The sequence below is a fragment of the Marmota monax genome, unplaced genomic scaffold (assembly GCF_021218885.2).
Source record: "Marmota monax isolate L192 unplaced genomic scaffold, Marmota_monax_Labrador192_F-V1.1 WCK01_AAM20220418_F8-fsc00051, whole genome shotgun sequence".
Taxonomy (NCBI): domain Eukaryota; kingdom Metazoa; phylum Chordata; class Mammalia; order Rodentia; family Sciuridae; genus Marmota; species Marmota monax.
In genome coordinates, this window is record NW_026695202.1 from 10,725,297 (window position 1) to 10,747,320 (window position 22,024).

At 54.3% G+C, this 22,024-nt stretch overlaps 1 protein-coding gene across 1 annotated transcript in view; it reads right to left on the reverse strand.

Annotated features, from left to right (window-relative positions):
- The window catches only part of Nptxr (neuronal pentraxin receptor), a 34,833-nt gene extending 13,504 nt beyond the window's left edge, over nt 1-21,329 (reverse strand). The window contains exons 1-2 of the mRNA XM_046429595.1: nt 21,165-21,329; nt 5,818-6,687 (exon numbers count right to left, since the gene is read on the reverse strand). Coding sequence (XP_046285551.1) covers nt 5,818-6,687; nt 21,165-21,329 — 1,035 coding nt within the window. The remainder of the gene's footprint in view (nt 1-5,817; nt 6,688-21,164) is intronic.
- Between the last annotated feature and the right edge of the window lie 695 nt (nt 21,330-22,024).

Consider the following 22,024-nt stretch of genomic DNA (forward strand, 5'->3'; position numbering starts at 1 on the left):
TGTAAACTCTCACTGCCACTTTGGGAACACATTTGGCAGTACCCCCGGCGCTAAATATACCCGCTCCTGCCACCCAGACGTCCCACTTCTAGGGATAGATGAATGCAGGAGAACCAGGGCTGACAGCCACCAAAAGATGTCACCAACATGTCCAAAGTAGCTTTATTTGTGACATTAGGAACAACCTGAATGCCCACTGGCAGAAGAAGAGGTGAGTGAATTAAAGCGCGTCCTTGCTACGGGACACCACCCGGCAGTGAACACCCACGAGCCCCGGGCACATGCCTGGTGACTGATGTCCCAGGTGTGATGTAGAATGGAAAACCCAGGCACAAAGGAGGCCCGAGTTCAAGTACAAGCAAAATGGACCCCCAGGGTCAAAGGGAGGACTAGGAAGGGCCTGTGGGGAGGTGTTGACTTTGAGGGGCAGGAGGGAGCCTTCTGGGGAGCCGGGGGGGGGGTCTTAGCTTTGATCTGGGGGTGCTTTCAGGGATGTACCCGTGCACCATCTCCAGGAGCTGTCCACATAGGATTTGTGTCCTTCGTAAGCACCATGGGCGAGCTTTTCCATGTTTTGGATCTAAGATATCCACAGGGGACACTCTGCCTTCTGCCCAAGTGGTTCCTGCCAGCTTGAAACAGCAGGGAAGGGTTTACCCTCCCAGAGGAGAGCCTGGCAGGGATGAACTATAAGGACACAGGATGGCCCTTCCCATTTGACAGATGGGAGACTGGGGGTCAGAGAGGAGAAGGAGTTTTCTGAGGTCACAGCAAGCAGGTGGGAGAGGTGGGATTTAAGAAGCCAGGCTTCAGCAGGTGCCGTGGCCTGTAATCCCAGTGGCTCAGGAGGCTGAGGCAGGAGGATGGCAAATTCTAAGCCATCCTGGACAATTAGTGAGATGCAATCTTGAAAAAATAAGGGCCAGGGATGTGGCCCAGTGGTAGAGCTCCCCTGGGTTAAACCCCCAGGACCACAAAAAACAAATGCAGAAACTTAGAGTCCAGGCTTCTTCCTAGAGTGAAGGGCCGCCATCAACTGGAGTGGGAGGTTCAGGGACTCCAATGTGGGCCTCACCTAGCCCCCTCCTCTCATCTTACAGGCAAGGACACTGGAGGCCCGGAAAAGGAGAGTCACAAGCAAGGACTCAGCCCTGCCCAGCAGCCTTCCCACAGCAGAAGTTATCTGGAGCTGGAAGGGGGTCAGGGAGCATCTGGCCCCGGTGTGGGTGTGGGGCAGGGACGTGCCTGCTAGGTGCCCCCCAGACTCGGAGCCTCCAGGCCCCCTGTGTAAGATGGGATTGCGTGTGGCCTATTTCATAGGACTGAAGACTGGACAAGCTAATAGTATGTTGCAAGTGCCTCATTAAGTTGCCATTATCATAAACAGCACAGTGAGGCCCCGGATTATTTCAACGGCTGGAGGACGTGCCTTTGAGCTCTGGCCTGGCCCTCTCTTGTTCTGAGTGTTCTAAGGCCAACATGGTCTAGCACAGTATCCAGCAATGGGCACTGCCCTCACTTGTCTTTCTTTCTTGCATCTGACTCCTGCAGATGAGTCTGGCATTAATCAAAGAATTGGGGCTCTGGAGCCAGACACTGCATGGATCAAATCCAGGCTCCACTGCTGTGGGACCTGGGGCAAATTTTTTAACCTCTCTAAAGAGCTGTTTCTTTGTAAAAGGAGGATAGAATAGTACTTCCCCATAGAGATTTTAGAAGGATTAAATGAGATAATGCATAGTTCCTGATGCAGGGTAAGTGCTCAGTAACTGTGACTTATAATTGCTATCATTGAGTTTTTTTGGCAGGTACCAGGGATTGATCTCAGGGGCACTCACCCACTGAGCCACATCCCCAGCCCCATTTTGTATTTTATGTAGAGACAGGGTCTCACTGAGTTGCTTAGTGCCTCATTTTTCTGAGGCTGGGTTTGAACTCATGATCCTCCTGTCTCAGCCACCTGAGCTTGCTGGGATTACAGGTGTGCACCATCACCCCTGGCACTAGCACTGATTTTTGATACAGCAGAAATTGTGGCTTCCCTGAATCCAACGTCTCCTATGATCAGCAGCTGGATATTCCTTGCTATGGCTCCTACTTCAGGATGGGGGAAGGCAATCATCTTGCCAGGCTAGGTTAAGGGTGGGCTTATGTCAAAGAAACGCTAAATCAGCCTTGAAGTTTCATTGTGCACATAAATTAGCATAAAAATTAAATACTGGGACATGCATTCACAGTGAGTTGCCCCGTAAATGGTCTAACTCTCTTAGAAAGTAGTTCTTGGCCAGAGCCATAAAAAAAATTTAAAAAAAAAATCACACACCTATAATCGGAGGCTGAAAAACTACTTTGGAGGCTGAGGCAGGAGGATCGAAAGTTTGACTCCAGGGCTGGGGATATAGGTCAGTTGGTTGAGTGCTTGCCTCGCATGTACAAGGCCCTGGGTTCAATCCCCAGCCCCACAAAGGAAAAAAAGAAAAAAGAAAGGGACTGGGGTTGTAGCTCAGTGGTGAGCACCTGCCTAGCGCCTGTGAGGTCCTGGGTTCCAACCCCAGGATCAAAGCCGATATCTTCTGACCCAGTAATGCGACTCCTGGGAATTCAGTGAGAGAAATGATTCAACAGACTTAAAAAGGAAACAACTGTGCATCAAGTTGATGTGACAATGAGAATCTAGAAGAAAAGCAAGTAGACACAGCCCATGGCAACAGCCCAGCAACAGGAGCCGGTCAAGTGACCAAGGAGAGAAAGCACTGGAAGGTGAGTCCCAGGGAACTGTCAGTCATTAGCATGTTAATTGCACAGCAGCTCACTGCGCATGTTTGGGACTTAGGGGGGCTGCAGAAGGGGAGAAAATGGAATTAAATAAAATCCCCCCAAACCTTTGACTTTTTTTTTCAATGAACAACAATAAATAAATACATGTGTACATAATACACAAAAAGATGGTTTCGCCTGAGTTTTCGAATGTGGCTGCCACCTGAGGTCTATGGGGAGAAGGTTCTAGTCGCGTGTGGCTGGGAGGGGAGAGGGAGTCCAAGAGGCATGGGTGATGGTGGGCAGGGACGGCATGGTGTGGAGTGGGCATGATTGGGGAGGCCTCCGGGAGGAGGTGACCTCAGGACGAACTCTTAGATGGGGAGCAGGAAGTGCTGGGGTAACCCAGGCAGAGGTAGGAAGAGCTGGAGGTAAGGCTGGAAGCACAGCCGAGCCCCAAACTGCAGCCTGGAGTCTGCACCCCAGGGGAGCCCCTCTAGCGACATAAGGGGGACCCCTGGGGCTGCCTGGAGAACGGGGGACCTGGAGGTAGGACACCAGCAAAGAGGCTGCTGCTGCAAGGTGCACGGGAGATGAGTCCAGAGCGAGAAGGCCCTCGGAGCAGGGAGAACAGGGGCGGTCAGGAGGGGGAGGCCAGGGGCAGGAGCTCAGGTGGTGTCCACACCCCCGGGTCTGGAGCTGGGAAGGAAGTTGGGGCCAGAACTGAGATTTGGTTTGGCCCATTGTGGAAAGGGTGCTGGAAGCTTCCAGATGTGGCTGGGTTCACGCAGGGAAAGGGACAGGCCAGCCAAGAGGGGCACACACCACACAGGAGGTGGACCCTGCCAGGAGACAGGAGCCGGGCAGAGCAGGCAGAGGGCAGGGGGAGAGGCAGATGTCAGGCCCAGCAAGAAAAGGAAAGTCTCTATGCTGCTTATCAACTCTGGGGACATTAGCAAGAGCACTTTCAGGACATTGGTGGCAGAGGAGGTAGACCCTGAAAAATCTGGGGGCTTCCTGAAGATACTGAATGGGAAGAGAAGTGAGAAATTAGACGCTGGCTTCATGGTCCCACCTGAGAGCCGGAGCCTGGCCCCATATCCATGGGCTCCAGACTGCGGCCCCTGCCAAAGGCCCCCCGAGACTGGCTGTGGCCCCCGCCAGGCTCAGAAGACAGCCCCGGCGGCCAGGCGGCCACCCGCCTTTCTTTCTTCCTCTCCACCACACAGAAAAAATGAGAAGGTGTATGTGGGGAAGCCGGGCCCCCTGCCTGGAAGGCCAACCTGCCGCCAGATCCCAGCCGCCAGGATCCCCCGGCCTCAGTGGGTTCTCCCGAGGGGAGCCCACCCCTGCCAAGAGCTGCGGGTGCTGGGGAACAGATCCAGGCCAGCCCAGCCTGCCAGCCCACACATGGGAGGAGATGCCCGTGCCATCTGGGCATGGGGGTGGGGGCGAAGAGAGGCCAAAGGAGGTTGACTGGACATTAATTATTTAACATGAATAAAATCTGTTTTCCTTAAAGAAGAGTTTGTTTCCATTTTTATTTTTGGTTGCTTTTTTTAAATTGATAATATTATAGCACAATGATCAGAATAGCAATCACTCAAATTGCCTGAGCGTGCCTCTGTGCCAGAAAGGGTTCTGGGTCCTTTCACATTCGGTAGACTAACTCAATCCTCCGCCACCTGGTGGGGCACATGCTACTGTTATGCCCATTTCACAGGTGAAAAAACCAAGGCTCCCTTTCGCTTTGGAGTTTAAGCTTATCCCTGGTAATTTCCTTGCACTGCCCAGGTGAGTCAGGGGAGAGGTACTGGACTGGCTTTCCTCCTTCTCTTCTCCTCCCTTGAGGAGGTCTTTGAGCTGGGTTTTCCCACCTGTAAGGGGATCAGAGGGCGGCTGCAGTGCTGTGAGCCATGACTCTGACACCCTGGGGTGGGTACTGCCCTTAGCCGGCTAGAGGACTGCTGGTCAGGGGCATCGCCAACCCTCTGGTGGGCATCCCCTGTGCTGCTTGCCCGGGGATTTCACTGAAGGAGCTTGGGGGCCCCACATTTACTTCCTTCCCCTCTCCGTCCTCGCCTGGCCTGGTGGCACTCAGAATGGAAAGAGGAGGTGCTGTAACCTTCTCCCCCTTTTCCACAAGGCTACCCCCTTCCTGTGGTCCACCTCCATGCCTGGGGATGGCCAGGGTCTTCCTTCTGTTTGTTCGGCCCTGTTTGATTGTCTGACCTACACTTCTGGAGACCACAAATTTGTTCTTACAGGAAGGAAGGAGGTCGCAGGACTCCACAGGAGAAGTGACTGGCCCAGGATCACACCCAACAGAAGCAGGCTGCTGCCTCTGACCACCCATGCCTGACCCAGAACTTGAGCCGGGAAAATCTAGAAAAGGTGAGGGTTAGGAGGAGGAGGAGGAGGGTGGGTCCCCCATCGCCATCCATTCCCCACCCAATAGCTGTGGCCTTCCAAGTATCTGAGGCTGGACCTGGCCTCTGAGCTGCTTCCGCCAGGTCCACAGCCCCAGCCCATTCAAGAGTGAGAGGGGGTGAGGGGCACCCAGGTTTGTCTTATGGGCACTCTGTTCTCGGCTCGTTGGCATGCGAGGAGAACTCTGAGTCTTGGACAGTGCCTCTTCTCACCTGACCGAGGAGTGGGACTGGAGCTGTTTGGGGGTTCGTGGGGAAGGAAACGGACATTTAATGAGATCTTCATATGTGCCAAGCATTTCCACACACGTTCAATTTCCACTACAAGGGGACGCCGTTATACCCATTTTACAGTCGCGGAAACTGAGACTCAGGGAGGTGCATGGAGAGAAAAGGGATCAGGACTGAGCCTTTCTGGCGCGCTCCAGGTGCGGCTGTCACCGTTCCAGACACCTGCTTGCTCCTGACAGCAACCCTCCCGCCTCGCCCGCAAGGAAAGATCCTCCCGGTTACACAGACAGGAGACCCGAGGCTCGGAGATCCGCGGGTGTGGCGCGGGCATCGGGCACCCTTGCACGCGGGCGGCGGCCCCTCCCACCCCAGCGGCTCCCCGACGGCGCGCGGCGCTCACCTCGATGCGGTCTATGCGGTCCCGGAGGGCGCGCACGGCTTCCTCCAGCTCCAGGATGAGCGCGGGCGAGTCCCAGGCCCCATCGGCCATGGTGTCGCGGCGGGGCCCGGCGTCCTGGAGGCCGCGCGGCAGGCCGCTCTCGCAGCGGCCCAGCTTGCCGGTGAGCTCGCGGATGGTGTCCTGGTCGGCGCGGATGCGCGCCTCCTGCTGCAGCGCCGTCTGGCGCAGCTGCTCCGCCGTGCTCTGCAGCAGCAGCAGCTCTTCGCGCTCGCCCGGCGCCGCGCCCGCCGCGTCCCCTTGCTCGGTCCCCGACGGGCAGGCGGCCGCCAGCGGCGTGCACAGGAAGCGGCTGAAGAGCGGCCCGGGTGGCAGCGGGTAGGCGCTGGCCGCCGGCGCCCCGGGCAGCGCCGAGGGCCCGGCCGAGGCGCTCGCGCCGTGCAGCGCGCTCAGGCTGCGCTGCGGGCCCGGGGAGGCGGCGGCGCCCGCGGCGGCCGAGGCGTTGTCGGTGCCGCCGGGCAGCGCCCGTGCGGGGCTGGCCGCCAGGGGCACGCTGGCGATGATGCAGATGACGGCACCGAGGAACGCCAGCATGCCCGCGGCCAGCAGCACGGCCAGGAACTTCAGCGTGAGGCGGGCGGCGGGGGCGCCCGAGGCCCCCGGCAGGCGCGGCGGCGGGGTCGGGGCGCGGGGCCCGGGAGCGCAGGGCCGATCGGGAGCGGGAGCCGGAGCTGTCGCCGCGGCCGCTGCTGCCGCCGCTCTGAGCCCGAGCGGCGGGAGGCGGAGAAGGCGGCGGGCGGCGGGGAGGGAGCGGGCGCCGCGGCCCCGCCCCACTCGCTCCCCCGGCGGCCCTGGCCCAGCCCCGCACCCGTTCTGTGCCGGGCGCCCAGGTGCGGTCGCCCGAGGATGCCGCGTGGGCCGGGGCCGCGCCCAGGACTTTTATGTCACCGCCGGCGCGGCGCAGAGGGCGGAGACCCCTTGGTCGCGCGGCGGGATCCTGGGCGACCCCCAGCCCTCCCCTCGCGCCCTCTGGCCTCACCCGGGTACCCGTAATGCCGACAGCCACCTTGCAGCGAGCTTTCCTCCTGTGCAGCTCTGTGCTGAGCGCCCTACAAGCCGGGTCTCAATTAAGTCTCGCTGGGGACAGGTGCACAATACAAATGAGGAAACTGAGGCCCACTGTGGTCAAGGCGCTGGCCAAGGTCGCACAGCCAGTATGAGTTGGAGCAGCATTTGTGCCTCGTTTCTTCCGACTGGACCAGACTATTGTATAAAGCTGGGGTGGGAGATGGAGAGGATGAGAGAGGCCAGTGTTGGGTGGGGTGGGGGTGTTGACCGAACCACTGTTTGTACCATGGCCACTTACTTGTGGCCTGCCACCTCTAATCTCCTAAAGGAGTTCACTTCCCTCCACCCCCATTAATAAGTATTTCTGTGATCTCAGGGGATAGCAGAAACCCCCTCCTCTGAATCCTGCCTGTGCCCCGCACCCATCACAGTCTACAGTAGGGCAGGAGAATGGGGCAGGGAAGGAACAAGCAGCAATGGGATCAGCCAGTGTGTGGGGAGGTGAGCTGGGGAAGCATCTTACTTCATCCTGTCAAAATGTCTAAATATATGCTGCAGAAAATTAACTTTGCAATTAAAAACTTAAAAAAAAAATCCTACCATCCTTCTCACTCCAGCTCCAGCTGCATTTTTGCACAAATCCTCCCCTGACCAGTGCGGCATGGGAAGGATGTGGAAGTCTCCGGGGCAGCCTGTGGCTCACTCCCCCGCCCCAGGCCTGACTCCTTCCAGGCCTGCATTCCCGACTTGAAGGGAAGCCCACATCAGGGTCGCGGGGTCACCAGGGCTGCATTGTAGTCTTGACTGGTGTCTGCATAGTGCTGGGGGTGAGGGGTCACCAGAACATTTCTGAGGAGGCAGCAGTCCTGCAGGATTCTGGAGTCCTTGGGCATGTGCTCCATCTAGCTCCTCCCCGCCATGGGGATGATGTCCTCCCTGCCCACCCCTTCTCTGGGAGTCACAGACTCTTGTCCAGATCTGAGCCTTCACCTGGGGGCAAGGCTCGGGCAAGCTCTAGCTCCAGCCAGAACCAGAGCCGAGTGTGCATGGGTGTGAGCTGGTGCTCACTGAAGCGGTGACCTGAAAACCCAGCCCAACAGCGCAGCTGGGAGGTAGCATCTCCAGACAGAGGTGACTGGGCTCTGTGGAGGCAGGGGCAGGTGGCAGGGCCCCCTAAAGCCCTGGAGACTTATGAAGCATTCGGACCCTGGGTGCATCTTCACGCGTCCTGTGAAGACAGACACAAACAGACAACATCCCCAGGAGAAACTGTCGTGGGAGTTTGAGGGAAGGACAGGGGAGGCCATGACAGGGAGCCGCTGCAGGAACAGCAGAGCCACGGTGACTTGGGCATCAAATGGTACCACCTTTACGTAAGCTGCCCTGAGAGAGTTTGGGGCAATTGGATAAGTGGGTCTCAGGGCTGGAGGTGAATCTTATTTCAACCTGTGTGTTCACCCCTTAGCATGGGTTTTAAACTTGTGATAGGAACATGTCACTCTGCTGCTTAAAAACCTGTGAGTGGCTTCCATCCTTGTTCTGGATCATCATTTCAAGGCTGATGAGCAGCCGTGGAAAACCGAGGAAGTATCTCCCTCTGGACCCGAGAGCAGGTACCATGTTCCCTGATCAGAATAATAAAGTTCGTGTCTCTGGGCTAAAAGTAGGGCAGAAGAGCTCACAGCCTCTCATAGAAGATTGGAGATGCCTAAACCCATGGTTGCTTGGCTGTGACTCAGACTGGTGATGTGAGCAGCACCTACCTAGGGTGGCCTGTGTCCCCTGGGGATATTCATGCTGCCTGAGTAACAAAGTCTTTTGTCTCTGACCCAGGGTTGTCTCCAGTCTTCTGCCAGCATCAGCAGCCACGGTAACTTGCAGGTAAGATCAGATCTCAGGCCTTTCCCAGTTCTTGACACACTCTCTGTGCCTCAGTGTTTTGATCTCTAAGATGGGAATCATGGGAGTCCAAGGGCAGCCTTGGGTAAATATCTTATGGGGGGGCTGGGGATGTGGCTCAAGCGGTAGCGCGCTCGCCTGGCATGCACTCACCTGGCATGCATGCGGCCCGGGTTGGATCCTCAGCACCACATACAGACAAAGATGTTGTGTCCTCCCAATACTAAAAAATAAATATTAAAAAAAATCTTATGGTGTTAGCTTCTGGGATTGCAAGATGGTTGGTAATCAGAACACCCTCCTCTTCCAGCCCATCTCCAGTCCCTCTACCTGCAGCAATACCACCTGTGTCAATGCCCCCAGGCCACCAGACTGCTCCTCCCTGCCTTTGCTCAAGTGACCCCCCCCCCAGCCTGGAATTTCACACCTCCTGGATTCTTCTCCAGCCCCAGCTGGAGCCTCCCAATTTCCTCTAGATGAATTCTGGCTGGACTGGCTCCCCCCAGGCAGTGCTGCTGCTGGGGACAATGTGGGGAGGTGTCCTCAGTGAGGACACTGAGGTCTGGGAGCCTGTTTCTCTGGGGCTTTTTGTTGGACCTTCCTCAATCCTAACCTAGAATTCTTCAAAGCCTGGTCAGAATTCTCAGGGAACCCTCCATAAGGCTGGGATCATTCCCACACTTTCCTTCTTAACTCCTGTCTCCTGAGTTTTAGGTTTCTTTATTTTCATTCCGTTCTTAGGGCATATGCCCGGCAGTGGGGTGGGACCAGAAATCTCAGAGTTCATATTCTAGTGGGAGGCGGACAGTAAACAAATGAATAATTAAATAAGCAAGTCAATTTACAATAGTGGTGAGAACTACAAAGAGAAATTTTAAAGTGATGTGATAGTTATAGGACGCCTGGGACTTGGGAAGTTGGGAGATGGACGTCATTCATAATTTTCAGAGAAGGCCTGCATTTGCGCTGAGACCTGAATGACCTAAGAAACCAGCCATGCAGAAATCTGGAGAAAGATGGAGTGTTCTAGGCAGAGGGAGCAACTAGTGCAAAGGCCCTGGGGCAGAAATGAGCTTGGTGTGTTCCTAGAACAGAAAGAAGGCCAGTGGGGCTGGGCAGAGTGAGTACCACCTGAGAGCAGAGGCTGGGGAAGGAGGTAGAGCCAGGGCTTTCCCACCTGGGGGCGGGGAATGGGTTTGATTCCAAGTCCAACTGGAGGGACTCAAGTGTGGAAGTGATATCACAAGGTCTGTGGTTTTTAAAAAATTCCTTTGATCCTTGTGTGGAGACTGGGTCACAAAAGGATGGGAGAGGAAACAGGGAGATTGGTTGGAGCCCTGGGGCCCTTGAAGCCCTGATGCTGAAGATCAGGATGGACTGTAGATTTATTTAGCGATAACCTTGGTCAGTTGGGTCTTCCAGAAACAGGCACCGAGGTGGCGTTAGATGTGCGAGTGATTTATTGGTTTGGGTACTGTGTGTCCTCCAAGGTCTGTGTGTAAAGGGTTGGTCCCCAGTGCTAAGTGTTATCAAGTTTTCAGTGTTGTCCTGGGGGGCATGCCCTCAAGGGGATTGTGGGGCTCTGGTCTCTCTCTGCTCTGTTCTGAGTTGTGACCATTTGCTCCTACCCATACTCCTCCCATGATTTGCCACCATCCACTGCCTTCTCCAGAAGCCAAACCAATGTCCCTTCCCACAATGTGATCTTGGAAACCTCCCAAACTATTAGCTAAGTACACCTTTTTTTTTTCTTTATAAGCTGGGGGCCTCAGGCATTTCCTTATAGCAATGGTGTTATGTGAAGGATAAAAGGGGAAGAGGCAGAAGGAGGCAGGAAGAGCCTCAGACCTCAATGCAAATCTGGCAAAGTCTTGGCCAACCCAGTAGTGAGCTCCTGGACCAAGTCAGTCATTGGCTGTGAACTGCTCCAGAAGGGCGTGGCTTTAGCTCAAAATGTGGGGTGCATCATGAAGTTGGAGGTGTCTGCTCACCACACCACAGGCAACTGAGCAGCAAATGTGTTCTTGAAGGGAGTGCAGAGTGCGCCCCCTACAGGGCCACCATCTACCCCTGCACTCTCAAGACCTGCTTCTCCATGTGGAGGAAGGGAGCATTTCCTCATGGTCCCAGGGGGCCCCTGCTCTGGAGGAGACACTTGGAAGTGGGGTGAACGGAGCTCCCACTGCTGCTCTGGGCTCTGGCATGAGCAGTGCTCCCTGCCTGCTTCCTCCCCCAGCCGCCATCTGGTCTTGCCCTCCACCATGGCCTCCACTGACCAACAGGGGGAAGGATAGTCTCTCATTCCCTGGGTCCAGTCACATCCGTGGGAAGGCATCTGCTTAGTTAGTGCTCACTAAACTGAGATTAATCGTAACAAGGTGGGGTGTGGAGAAAGCAGGACTGGGCAGGGAAATATCACCGGGTGATTTCTAAAAGATGGAGGTTGGGTAACACCTCGCCAGTCACCAGCTTCCGATTAGACAACTGGTCACCTCTGCCACAAGCAAGGGTAGAATTTGAACATGGCGCTCAAGGTGACCAACTTGGGCCAGTTGGCCTGGGCTCTTTGGAACAGTTTCATCATTGAGAGTCCTGCATCCTCGGAAACCTCAGTCCCTGACAAACTGTGACAAACTGTGACACTGGGTCACACCATGGCAGTTTCAGATGGCCCTGCCTTTCGGCTGCATCCCTCGGTGCTGGTGCACAATGGGTGGGTACTGCCCCCCCAGGATGTGGGGAACAGGGGTTGGGGACACATAGAGCCATCCGTGTCCATTCTGGACATTTCCATCCCAAAGGTCTGGGTCTGGTCTCCTTGAGGTCTGGTCTCGGGCCCTGAGCTGCCTTGGTCTTCTCATCTGTGGGGTGGATTTAAAGAAGGCCAGGTGAGAGGCGGTGTGTGGACTCTCCCAGGGGCCCAACACTACCCCTGGCACTTAGTAGGTGTCCCGTACATGCTGCCCCCTCCTTATTTACTCCCAGTTCTTGTAAATATTAATTTCCCGTTTTACTTCTTTGCTTTGAACTCCCAGCGCCTACAACGCCTTCTCCCACAAAGCCTTTTCTTGGGTCCCCTCCGGTCCCCTTCCTAAGCAGAGTCAGGGGATCGTTCAGACTGAGGCCCATTCATGTTTCTAGTCCATACACCCCGGTTGGGGCTTCCCAAGAGAGAGGCTCAGCTGGGACCCAGAAGCCTTTGCCCTCCTAGCCTGAGCTGGAACAAGGAGTCCACACCAGGGAGGAGGCCAGAGCCAGGCGAGAGAGCTTCCCTCTCGGGGAAGCCCAGAGAGTGCCATCCAGAGTTCTGCCTCCCTGGAAGCCAACCCGGCTCACAGGCTTGGGCAGGAAGGAGGACATCTGCTCCCACACAGGCTCAGGAGGGAACTGGAACTGGAGGAAACATGTGTCCTCCCCGTGGGGGGCCTGGGTGTTGGCTGGGAAGCGCCTGCCAGAGTCCAGGCCCAGAGAAGAAAGGCCAGAAAGAGTGGCCAGCTAGTATGGCTGCCTCCTCTTTCTGTGCTGCATGGGGGCTGCCTGTCCCAGGGCATGTGACAGCCCTGGTGGCTGGTCCCGTCCTGTACTGGGTCTCCCCTATGGAATGTGGCAGCTCCATATTGCAGTGGTCTCCGTTTCACAGATAAGAAAATGGAAATTCAGAGAGGCCCAGCCTCAGCCCAGGGTCCCACAGCCAGTGAGGACACACTGGCCTTTGAAGGCAGAACTTATCAGACTTCACAGGCCTCAGAGAGGTGACAAAAAAAGGCCCCACCCGGAAAGGAGGCACCAGGGTGTCCCGGGAAGGGTCCCTCCTGCCTGTACTCATCCCTGGTCCCCACTGGCGGCTGCAGCCCTTCCTGCTCCGGCCCAGTGGTCTGCAGCTCGCATTTCCCCAACGAGTCCACAGACTGCCCAAGTCCTGCCACCTTGTCTCCTCATTCGAGGGCCATTGGCACCTGGGAGCGTCCAGGGTGTATCCGCTTCATGCACAATGGAATCCCGGGGTTGACGGCCACATCTCCAAAAAAATGGCAGTTTTCCAATGTCCCCAGGATTCTTAAGCCACTGCATTTAGAGTTTTCGGGTTCTGGGAAATGCCCTTTTCTAGTCTGTAAAATGGGTGTGCACAACACTGAGCTACCGATGGCAAGAGCCGGCTGGGACCTTGCCTGGGTGGCTATTCATGTGTCCCTGGCAGCAACTCCTCCAATGCCATCTGTTTCCTGATCTAGGTCAGAGTACCCAGGTTGAGTCCTAAGAGTGGGGAGCAGGCTGGGGAGACCCTCAGGCTGGGCGAGGGGACAATGCACGTGGGGAAATGACCCACGGGCTGGACCCTCCTTGCTCCCACGCCCTGAGCTTGCCAGCCCCTAGGGGCACCTCGGGATGGGCCCAGGCTTGGGTCTCTCTCATCTCTTGTCGGCCTGCCACCAGCAACGGTGGCAGTAACTAGCGGGTTGTACCCACACACAATTTATTTTTCAGATATAGAAAGTGAGAAGTGAGGGGGCCGAGAGTGTGCAGCTAGGGGGAGGCTCGTGAGAAGGAGGAGCCCTCCCGCTGAGGAGGCGCTGGCTTCCCAGGCACGGCTGGACAGGTGACAGCACACTTAAACCTCAGGAAGTCTTCTCTCGTGGAGAGTGCCATGGTCACCATACCCAGGTGGCTTGCAGTGATGCTGAAACAGAGAGGTGGAGCAAATTGCCTGAGGTCACTCAGTGACGAAGTCGAGATGCTGGGATTCAAACCCAGACCTTTAAGCCCACGGCCTCTGGGACCCACCATATCTCCAGATGGAGGCCCAGCCCTGGGAAGGCTCTTCTGGCAGGTCTGAGCCTGGGGGTCTGAGAGGTCCTCCTTAAAAAAGGGAGGACTGAGCCAGTTGAGAGACAGAGGCCTGTAATCCCAGGGACTCTGGGGGCTGGGGCAGGAGACTGGCAAATTCTAGGCTGGCCTGGGCAACTTAGACCCTGCCTCAAAATTAAAAATAGAAAGGGGCTGGCGATGTAGCTCAGTGGTAGAGCACCCCTGAGTTTAAGCACCCCAGTATGCCCCTTGGCATCCCCAAGAATCTAGCCAAGTAGGAGAATGGTAAGAAGAGGCCAGACCAGAGTGGTCAGGTACACACCACCCCAGAGGGCCCTGACTCTCTCACCCACTGCAGATGGGGGGCTGGAGTCCTCTGGGGGAGCAGGTGCCTTGCACATAGCAGGACAGCTGCTCCTTGGGATGCTGGTCACAGGAGGGACTAAGCAAACTGAGCCAACAAATGATGTCACTGCTTCTGTGGCCTAACGTATAAACCCTTCTCCCTTTGACCACTGGGGCAGAACCCAGGATGTCAGAACCCGGGGTGACTGAGGGACGAAGCACTGAGGGGGACAGTGGTTATGTCCTGGGGAGGCACCTTGTGCACCGAGGCGCTCCTGTCCAGCCTGGCGCCCCTGGGACTTCCCGGGAGCATTTTTCAGTAGCCCCCGTCTTGCCCGCCGCCTTCAGGTGTCTTCTTTGGCCTCTCAGCGATCTTTCCTGCTGCCCGGGCACAGCTGGGCCATGGGCCAGACAAGTGGGGACATGGGGGCCATTGTTCTCAGCTTTGGACTGGGGGGGACCTGCAGGGCTGGAGAGGGAGGGATAGATCTAGTGGCGTTTCCATTCAGGGGTCAGTTAGTCACCACCGCTGGTGGCTGGCTGGAAAGGAATGACTCAGGGACAAGGCACAGGCTCCCACAAGCTGGAGGGGGAGTCAGGCAGCCGGGCGGTGGTTTTCAGTCAGGAGGTGTGTTTCAGATGTGGAGCTATGAGGTGTCCTGTTGAGGTAGGGCAGAGCGGTCCGAGGGGTGGACCTTGAAGTTGGAGCCTGTGGGTTTCTGTCCCAGCTGCGGGCCGTGCTAACAATGTCACCCGGAGTGAGTGACTCAGCCTCCCCCTCAGTTTCCCTGACTGCACCATGGCAGGATCAAGAGAAGTGGAGCTTGAACAGGCAGCTCGGGGCCCGGCTCATGGACCAGCCTGCAAAGCTCCCTGCTGTCCCCTGGTACAGATGGCAAAGCCAAGCTCGGAGCAGGTAAGGGATTCGCCCAGGACCCAGCTTACCACTGTTCCCTTACCCACTGCTATGAACATAACATGTCAGGGCAGTGGTCAGTCATGACAGCGAGGGGTCAACCCCTGGATCTAGCTGGGAGTGGTGGTGCACGCTGTAATCTCAGCGGCTTGGGAGGCTGAGACAGGAGGATGGCAAGGTCAAAGTCAGCCTCAGCCACTTAGCAAGGCTATGAGCAACCTCGTGTAGACCCTGTCTCAAGATAAAAAATAAAAAGGGCTGGGATGTGGCTCAGTGGTTAAACACCCCTGGGTCCAATCCCTGGTACAAAAGAAAACAGAAAGAGAGAGAGAGAGGCAGGCAGGGAGGGAGAGAGGGAGGGAGGAAGGAAAGAGTTAGCAAGAGAGCCAGGCCTGCTGGCACACACTGTAGGTCCCAAGTACTTGGGAGGCTGAGGCAGGAGGATCACAAGTTTGAGGTCAGCATAGGCAACTCAGTGAGATCCTGTCACAAAATAACAAATAAAAAGGGCTAGGGATATAGCTCGGTGGCAGAGTGCCCTAAGTCCAACTCCCAGTACAGGGGGAAAAAAGACTGAGTGGTAGCAGAGCTGACCACCCGACAGGAGGCCAGAGCAGTGGTCAGGCCACACCCAGCTGTGGCTGGTGCCTCTTCCTCCCCTTCAGCTCCTTCACTCCTTTCAAATGACACTGCTAGGTAAGGAGCATCCGGTCCTCCTTCATGGGACACAGGGGCACCAAAGCCTGGCCTACAAACCAGGCCTCCCGAGTCCTGGACAAGTGTGGGCGGCAGGAGGAGCTCTGGGAAGACCTCTGAGACCTCAAGGCAGGGAGACAGCGCTGGGTGGCCACTGCCCAGCGTCCAGGCCTGGGTGCCAGAGGGGATCACCAGGGGATCACGTTCACGAGCCGCCTTGGGGGACCAGGGTCCAGCTTCTCTTTTCCAAAGTGTGTCCCGTCTCCTTGCTCACGCAGGGCGTCTCTGGGCCTTGGGCTCCAGGGCCCCCAAACCCAGCCCAGAGCCTGCTGATCCCTGCGGTCTGCAGACCACGAGGCATAAAGTGGACACAGCGGCGGCGGGGCCTTGTCTGCTCCGCAGAACCGCCCCCACCCCAGCCCGGCTTTGTTGGGCTTCCCTGGGCTCCTCCTGGCTCTGCGCCGCCTGCTCCAACCCCAGACCCGCTTACTCACAAAGGCTGATGGCTGCCGTTTAAAAGGAACGCGTGTCTCTGTCATGCTCTGAGCTCACTCCGCTTTGGAAACAGCAGGGAAGACTTTGGTACCAAGTTGCTCTAATGAAGGCCACATCCCGTCTCAGGGACCAGAGGGGGACCTGTCCCTATCCAGTCTCAACTCTGATTGGCGGTGTGCCCCGCAGGTATCTCTCCTCTCACGGTTTCACATTTTCACATCCATCCTCGGATCTCACTCTTCTAGAGTTTTCAGAAGTTTGGGGAGGGAACATGATGCAGGGGGATGGCAGAGGAGAGGGAGTGGGGTGACAGTTTTGTTTTCTAGCTATCTTTTTACTCTTGATTCTGTTTTGTCCCCCCCCCATTTTTTATTATAGTAAAGCATGCAACATAAACTTCACCACCCTAACCATTTTTAAAAAATATTTATTTTTAGGTGTAGTTGAACACAATACCTTTATTTATTTATTTTTTATTTATTTATTTTTTTTTTTAATATTTATTTATTTATTTTAGTTTTTGGCGGACACAACATCTTTGTTTGTATGTGGTGCTGAGGATCGAACCCGGGCCGCAGGCACACCAGGCGAGCGCGCTACCGCTTGAGCCACATCCCCAGCCCCACAATACCTTTATTTAATGTATTTACTTTTATGTGGTGCTGAGGATCGAACCCAGGGCTTCGCACCCAGGGCCTCGCACGTGCTAGGCCAGCACTCTACCGCTGAGCCCCAGCCCCAGCCCCAGCCCCCACCCTAACCATTTTTCAATGTACATTATTGGCACACTGCTGCCCGCACCACCTCCCCCATCTCCAGAACTCTCATCCTGTAGCACTCAGACTCTGCACCAGTTAAACACCACCGCCCCTTGCTGCCTCCCCACCACCGGCAGTCCCCTGCTGTCACTCTGCTTATCCGCCATTTAGGTATCCTCTGGACAAATGTCTAATCAAGTCCTTTCCCTATTTTTGAGTCTTTTGGTGTTGTTGAGCTTTTGGAGTTCTCTACGTACGCTGGATATAACAGATATATGACTCGCAAGTATTTTTTCCTGTTCTGCCCTGTTACGGTTGGTAATGTCCTTGGATGCAGGAAATTTTTAAATTTTCATGCAGCCCAATATGCCTGGGTTTTTTTTTGTTTTTTTTTGATTGGGGATTGAACCCAGGAGCACTCAACCCCTGAGCCATATCCCCAGCCCTTTTTTGGTATTTTATTTAGAGACAGGGTCTCAGTGAGTTGTTAGGGTCTCACTAAGTTGCTGAGGCTGGCTTTGAACTCTTGATCCTCCTGCCTCCGCCTCTTGAGCTTCTGGGATTACAGACGTGCGCCACCACACCAGGCCCAATTTTTCCTGTTTAGTTCTTTTGGGGGCCTATACCTTCGATGTTACATCAAGAAATCATTGCCAAACCTGATGTCATGAAGCTTCTGCACTGTCTTAAGTCTTTAGTTCTAGGTCTTACATTTGGATCTTTGATCCATTCCGAGTTCATTCTGACCCAGTTGGCCTTCAGTGTCTGTGAGTTCCGTGACCCCGGATTCATGCAATTACTGATCAAAAATATTAAAAACAGGGGCTGGGGTTGTGGCTCAGTGGTAGGGTGCTTGCCTGGCATGTGTGAGGCACTGGGTTCCATCCTCAGCACCGCATATCAATAAATAAAGGTATTGTGTCCATCTACAACTAAAAAGAAAATACTTTTTAAAAAATACTAAAAACAGGGCTGGGGGGTGTGGCCTCGTGGTAGAGGCCCTGGGTTCCATCCACAGAACTGCAAAAACCAAACAAACCAACAAAACAAACAAACACACACACACACAAAAAAAAAAAAAAAAACCGAACCCTGCACCTGTGCTGACATTTCGCTTGTTATTATCCCCTAGACAACACAGTATGATAGTATTACACGGCATTTACGTTGCCTTTGGTATTATAAATAATCTAGAGGTGACAAACGATGAAAGTGTGAGTGCAGGTTATATGCAAATACTATGTCACTTTATATAAGGAACTTGAGCACCGGGAGGCTGTGGAATGTTGGCGACGGGCTGGAGCCAACCCCCCTGGATCCCAAGGGGCCACTGCTAGGTGAGGAGCACCCAGCTTCATTCTTTCCCTCATGGATATCGTTTTCCCAGCAGTATGGGTGGACTGTCCTTCTGCCTTCAGATAGTCCTGCAACTCTTCCTTGCCCCAAATCACTCGACATGTGTGTGAAAGTTAAATTCTGGACCCTGTCCATGTCCATTGGTCCAGATGTCTGTCTTTATGTCAGAGCAACATTGTTTTGATTATTGCTTGCTATTGATTTTTTAGATTTTTTCTTTTTAGTCCTTCATGACATAGGATGTGTTTTGACATATCACACATACCTGCAGTAACTTCCCCGTTGGTTGGGTTGTACGTGCGGTGGAGTTCACACTGGTCGTGTATCCATAAAAGAACATAGGAAAGTTATGTCCAGTTCATTCTACTGTCTTTCCTATTCCCATACCCCCTCTCTTCCCTTCATTCCCCTTTGTCTAATCCACTGAACTTCTATTCTTCCCTCCCCCACCCCCACCACTTACTGTGAATTAGCATCCGCATATCAGAGAGAACATTCAGCCTTTGGTTTTCAGGGATTGGCTTATTTCACTTAGCATGACACTCTCCAGTTCTGTCCGTTTGCTGGCAAATGCTATCATTTCATTCTTCTTTATGGCTGAATAATATTTCATCGTGTATATGTACCTCACTTTCTTTATCCATTCATCTGTTGAAGGCACCTATGTTGGTTCCACAGCTTGGCTATTGTGAATCGAGGTGTTGTAAACATTAATGTGGCTGTGTCACTATGCTAGGCTAATTGTAAGTCCTTTGGGTATATGCCAAGGAGTGGGATAACTGGGTCAAATGGTTGTTCTGTTTCATGTTTCCTGAGGAATCTTCACAGTGCTTTCAGAATGGTTGCACCAATTTGCAGTCCCACCAGCAATGTATTGCTACTGAATTTTTTTAATCCAATTACACATGATCTGTGATGCCAATTTCTTGACATTTGAGATTTGTTTTATGTACTACTACATGATATTCATGATAATTTTTGGAAGTATTAGATGCATGCTTGGAAATAATGTGTTGATGCTGAACCCTATATACGTGGTTTGTTTTTCTGAGTTTGTCTTGATGGCTTGTTTTTTGGGTGCTTTGTGATATTGGATTCTGAGCTTATGTTTACTAGGGTTTTATCCATGAGAGTCCCATGTAGCCTGCTATGGGTGGGCGTGCAGGCTGGGAGGTAGGGTCCTTGAAACTGTACAGTGTAGCCCATTCCAGGTTGGTTTTATATTAATTTCTAGATTAAGTTGTTCTGGGACCACCTGAAAAATAAAAATCTACACTTCAAATTTGTCAGGGAAGGTCTAGAGTTACAATTCCTCAAAAGAAAATTCTTTTTTTTTATTGGTTGTTCAAAACATTACAAAGCTCTTGACATATCATATTTCATACATTAGATTCAAGTGGGTTATGAACTCCCATTTTTACCCCAAATACAGATTGCAGAATCACATCGGTTACACATCCACAAGAAAATTCTTTTTTATGCTTCCAACAGAGCCAGAGGTGAGACAGGCAATTTATGTGACATCACCTTTTGCTAAAGGGTGATTCCCTGCCCACCTTTTGCATTCTCACCAGGGCCGGGTCCAGTTTTATCCAGGTATCCTGGTTCTGAACCTGTTGATGAGGACCCTTGGCCGTGTCCCCATCTCCACAGATGGTCACATCAGCAGAAGCCAAAACCCTCCCTCTACTATGACCCCCACCCCAATGCTCCCCACTGACCCACCAGGGTACCCAAAGAATAGCATCTGTTCGTCACTCTGAGGTTTGACTTGTCGGTTGGTGGTCCCTGGGGAGTACTTTTTAATGGTCTTGGAAACTCAGCTCATTTAATTTTATCCGGTGTCTTTAATATAGCACAGCATGACAGAAGGTTCCTCCCTCATGCTGTAGACCTGGCTGAGCCTCCATCCCCCATCCCCCATCCCCCAGACCCTGCGTCCTCACTTGTCTGATGTGGTTAACTGTCCTCTAGCCCTGCCTCAGTTTACCCTCCGTTCAGTGTGATGAAGACCATGACTTGGGCATGTGGGGGCTGGATATCAGCTCCTAGAGTTTCCCAGTGGCCTTGAGAGCTCAATATCTAAGTCCTTGGTGGCCCTTCTTGGCTGGCTGGGGACCTGTCATCTCACAGCTGAGGTGAACCCATCCATTAGTGCCAACACCTGCTTCCTTGCCTAACCTGATACTCAGCTGTGTTTGAAAACTAGAGAACTCTACAGGCAATTGATCACCAAATCCTAAAATTTCCCAACGTCCCTTGACTCTAACGATTCCCTGTTGTCCCCACTGCCTCTGTCAGTGTCTGGGCCTCATTTCCCTCATTAGGATCATTTCAAACCTCAGCCCTGAGCAGCCTTTGTCTCCCCCTAGGCCTCTCCTAAGCTCACAGCTTACAGATGCACAGAGCGCCAGTCAGGAGGCCAGGTCCACGCCTCTCCCTTGTGGCTGTCTTTGCAAACCGCTGTGGCTCAGATGTCCTTGTGCCTGGCCTGTGTGTGCTACAAGGCCTTTTGAAGTGTCTCTGCTCAGAGGCCAGCAGCTGGAACAAAGAGGGTGCAGAACCGGCTCATGATGTGGCTCGGAAGGGGAGAGTTTTGTCCCAGCCTCTCTGAACCCCTCTTCACTCCAGGGAGAGCTGGATCAGGACTGAAAACCCAGTATGTTTCAGCTTTTAGAGAATGACAAAGTAGATTTTGCAAAATTAGTCATCTTCATTTCATCCAGATCCCACTCTTCACCTTGCCCCAAACCTAAGCTCCACCCATCACAGACCCTCACCCCAGCACAAGGCCAGGAAGAGGACACAGCCAGGGTGGGGCCAGGTTGGGCACAGCCTGGCAAGCGCACCCCGTGCACAGCCCACCTGCCTCATCCTGGGAGCTGCGTCCAGCTCTCTACACCTCCCCCCTTGCTCTCCTCAGTGGGCGCTGGTCCTCATCACAGCTTCCGGCTCCTCTGAGAAGTTGCCATGGACACACTCATTAACTCTCAACCAATGAACAGACTCACCGCTGAGTAGAGGCAAGACCTGTGATAGCGCAGTAGTGACTCACGTTGGGCTGTACCTGCCTCTGGGGACAGTCCTATGTCCTCAATCTCCCAGAGCTTGGGGCTCAGGGCAAACAGACCAGCATGGAGCGAGCAAGGCTTTCCCACTGTGAAGAGGTGGGCCATTTGGGGCAAAGGAACTAACCGATCACTTCGCCTCTCTGCCCTCCTCCAGCTGTGACCTCTGTTCATGACGCATGGGCTGGCTGGGCACTGGGGAGGAATGTGTGCTAAGACAGTCAGGGGCTCACAGTACCTGCAAGGTGCGAGGTGTGAGGGTATTTTGTGGTGAAGTCCCCACGGAGGGCTTCCTGGGAGCAGATGCTTGGAGGAGGAGGTGTAGTGGCAAGGAGGAGCAGGTGCCTTGGAGGACCAGCTCTGACCACGGCTGGACTCTGCTCCTCTCTCCTGCCCTGTCAGCACCCCTCTGAGTCCCTTGCCACCTGTCTGCCCTGCTCTGTGATCCCCTGTATCTGGGAGCAATCTCTGGAGGGACATGCTTCCATTTGGCTTGCTGGCCTGGGGACAGGGCTACTGGCATGTCAAGATAGCTGGACAGGCTGCTAGAGTCCCCTACCTATCTCTCAGCTGCTCCCAGTTTAGTGACAGAGATGACTCAAAGGCAGGTTCTGTGCCAGGTGCTGAGCTCTGACTACAGCAGAGGGGCTAAGACAGTTCTGCCCTTGGAGTGGCAGGGGCTGGGCCAGACCACAAGGAAGAAGCCAGGGCAGAGCCTGGGGAGGGCACCTGGCATGGGAGCAGTCCTAGGAGAGCACGTGTGGGTGTGTGGGTCGGGGGTGGAGTGGAGAACCCTGCAGGCT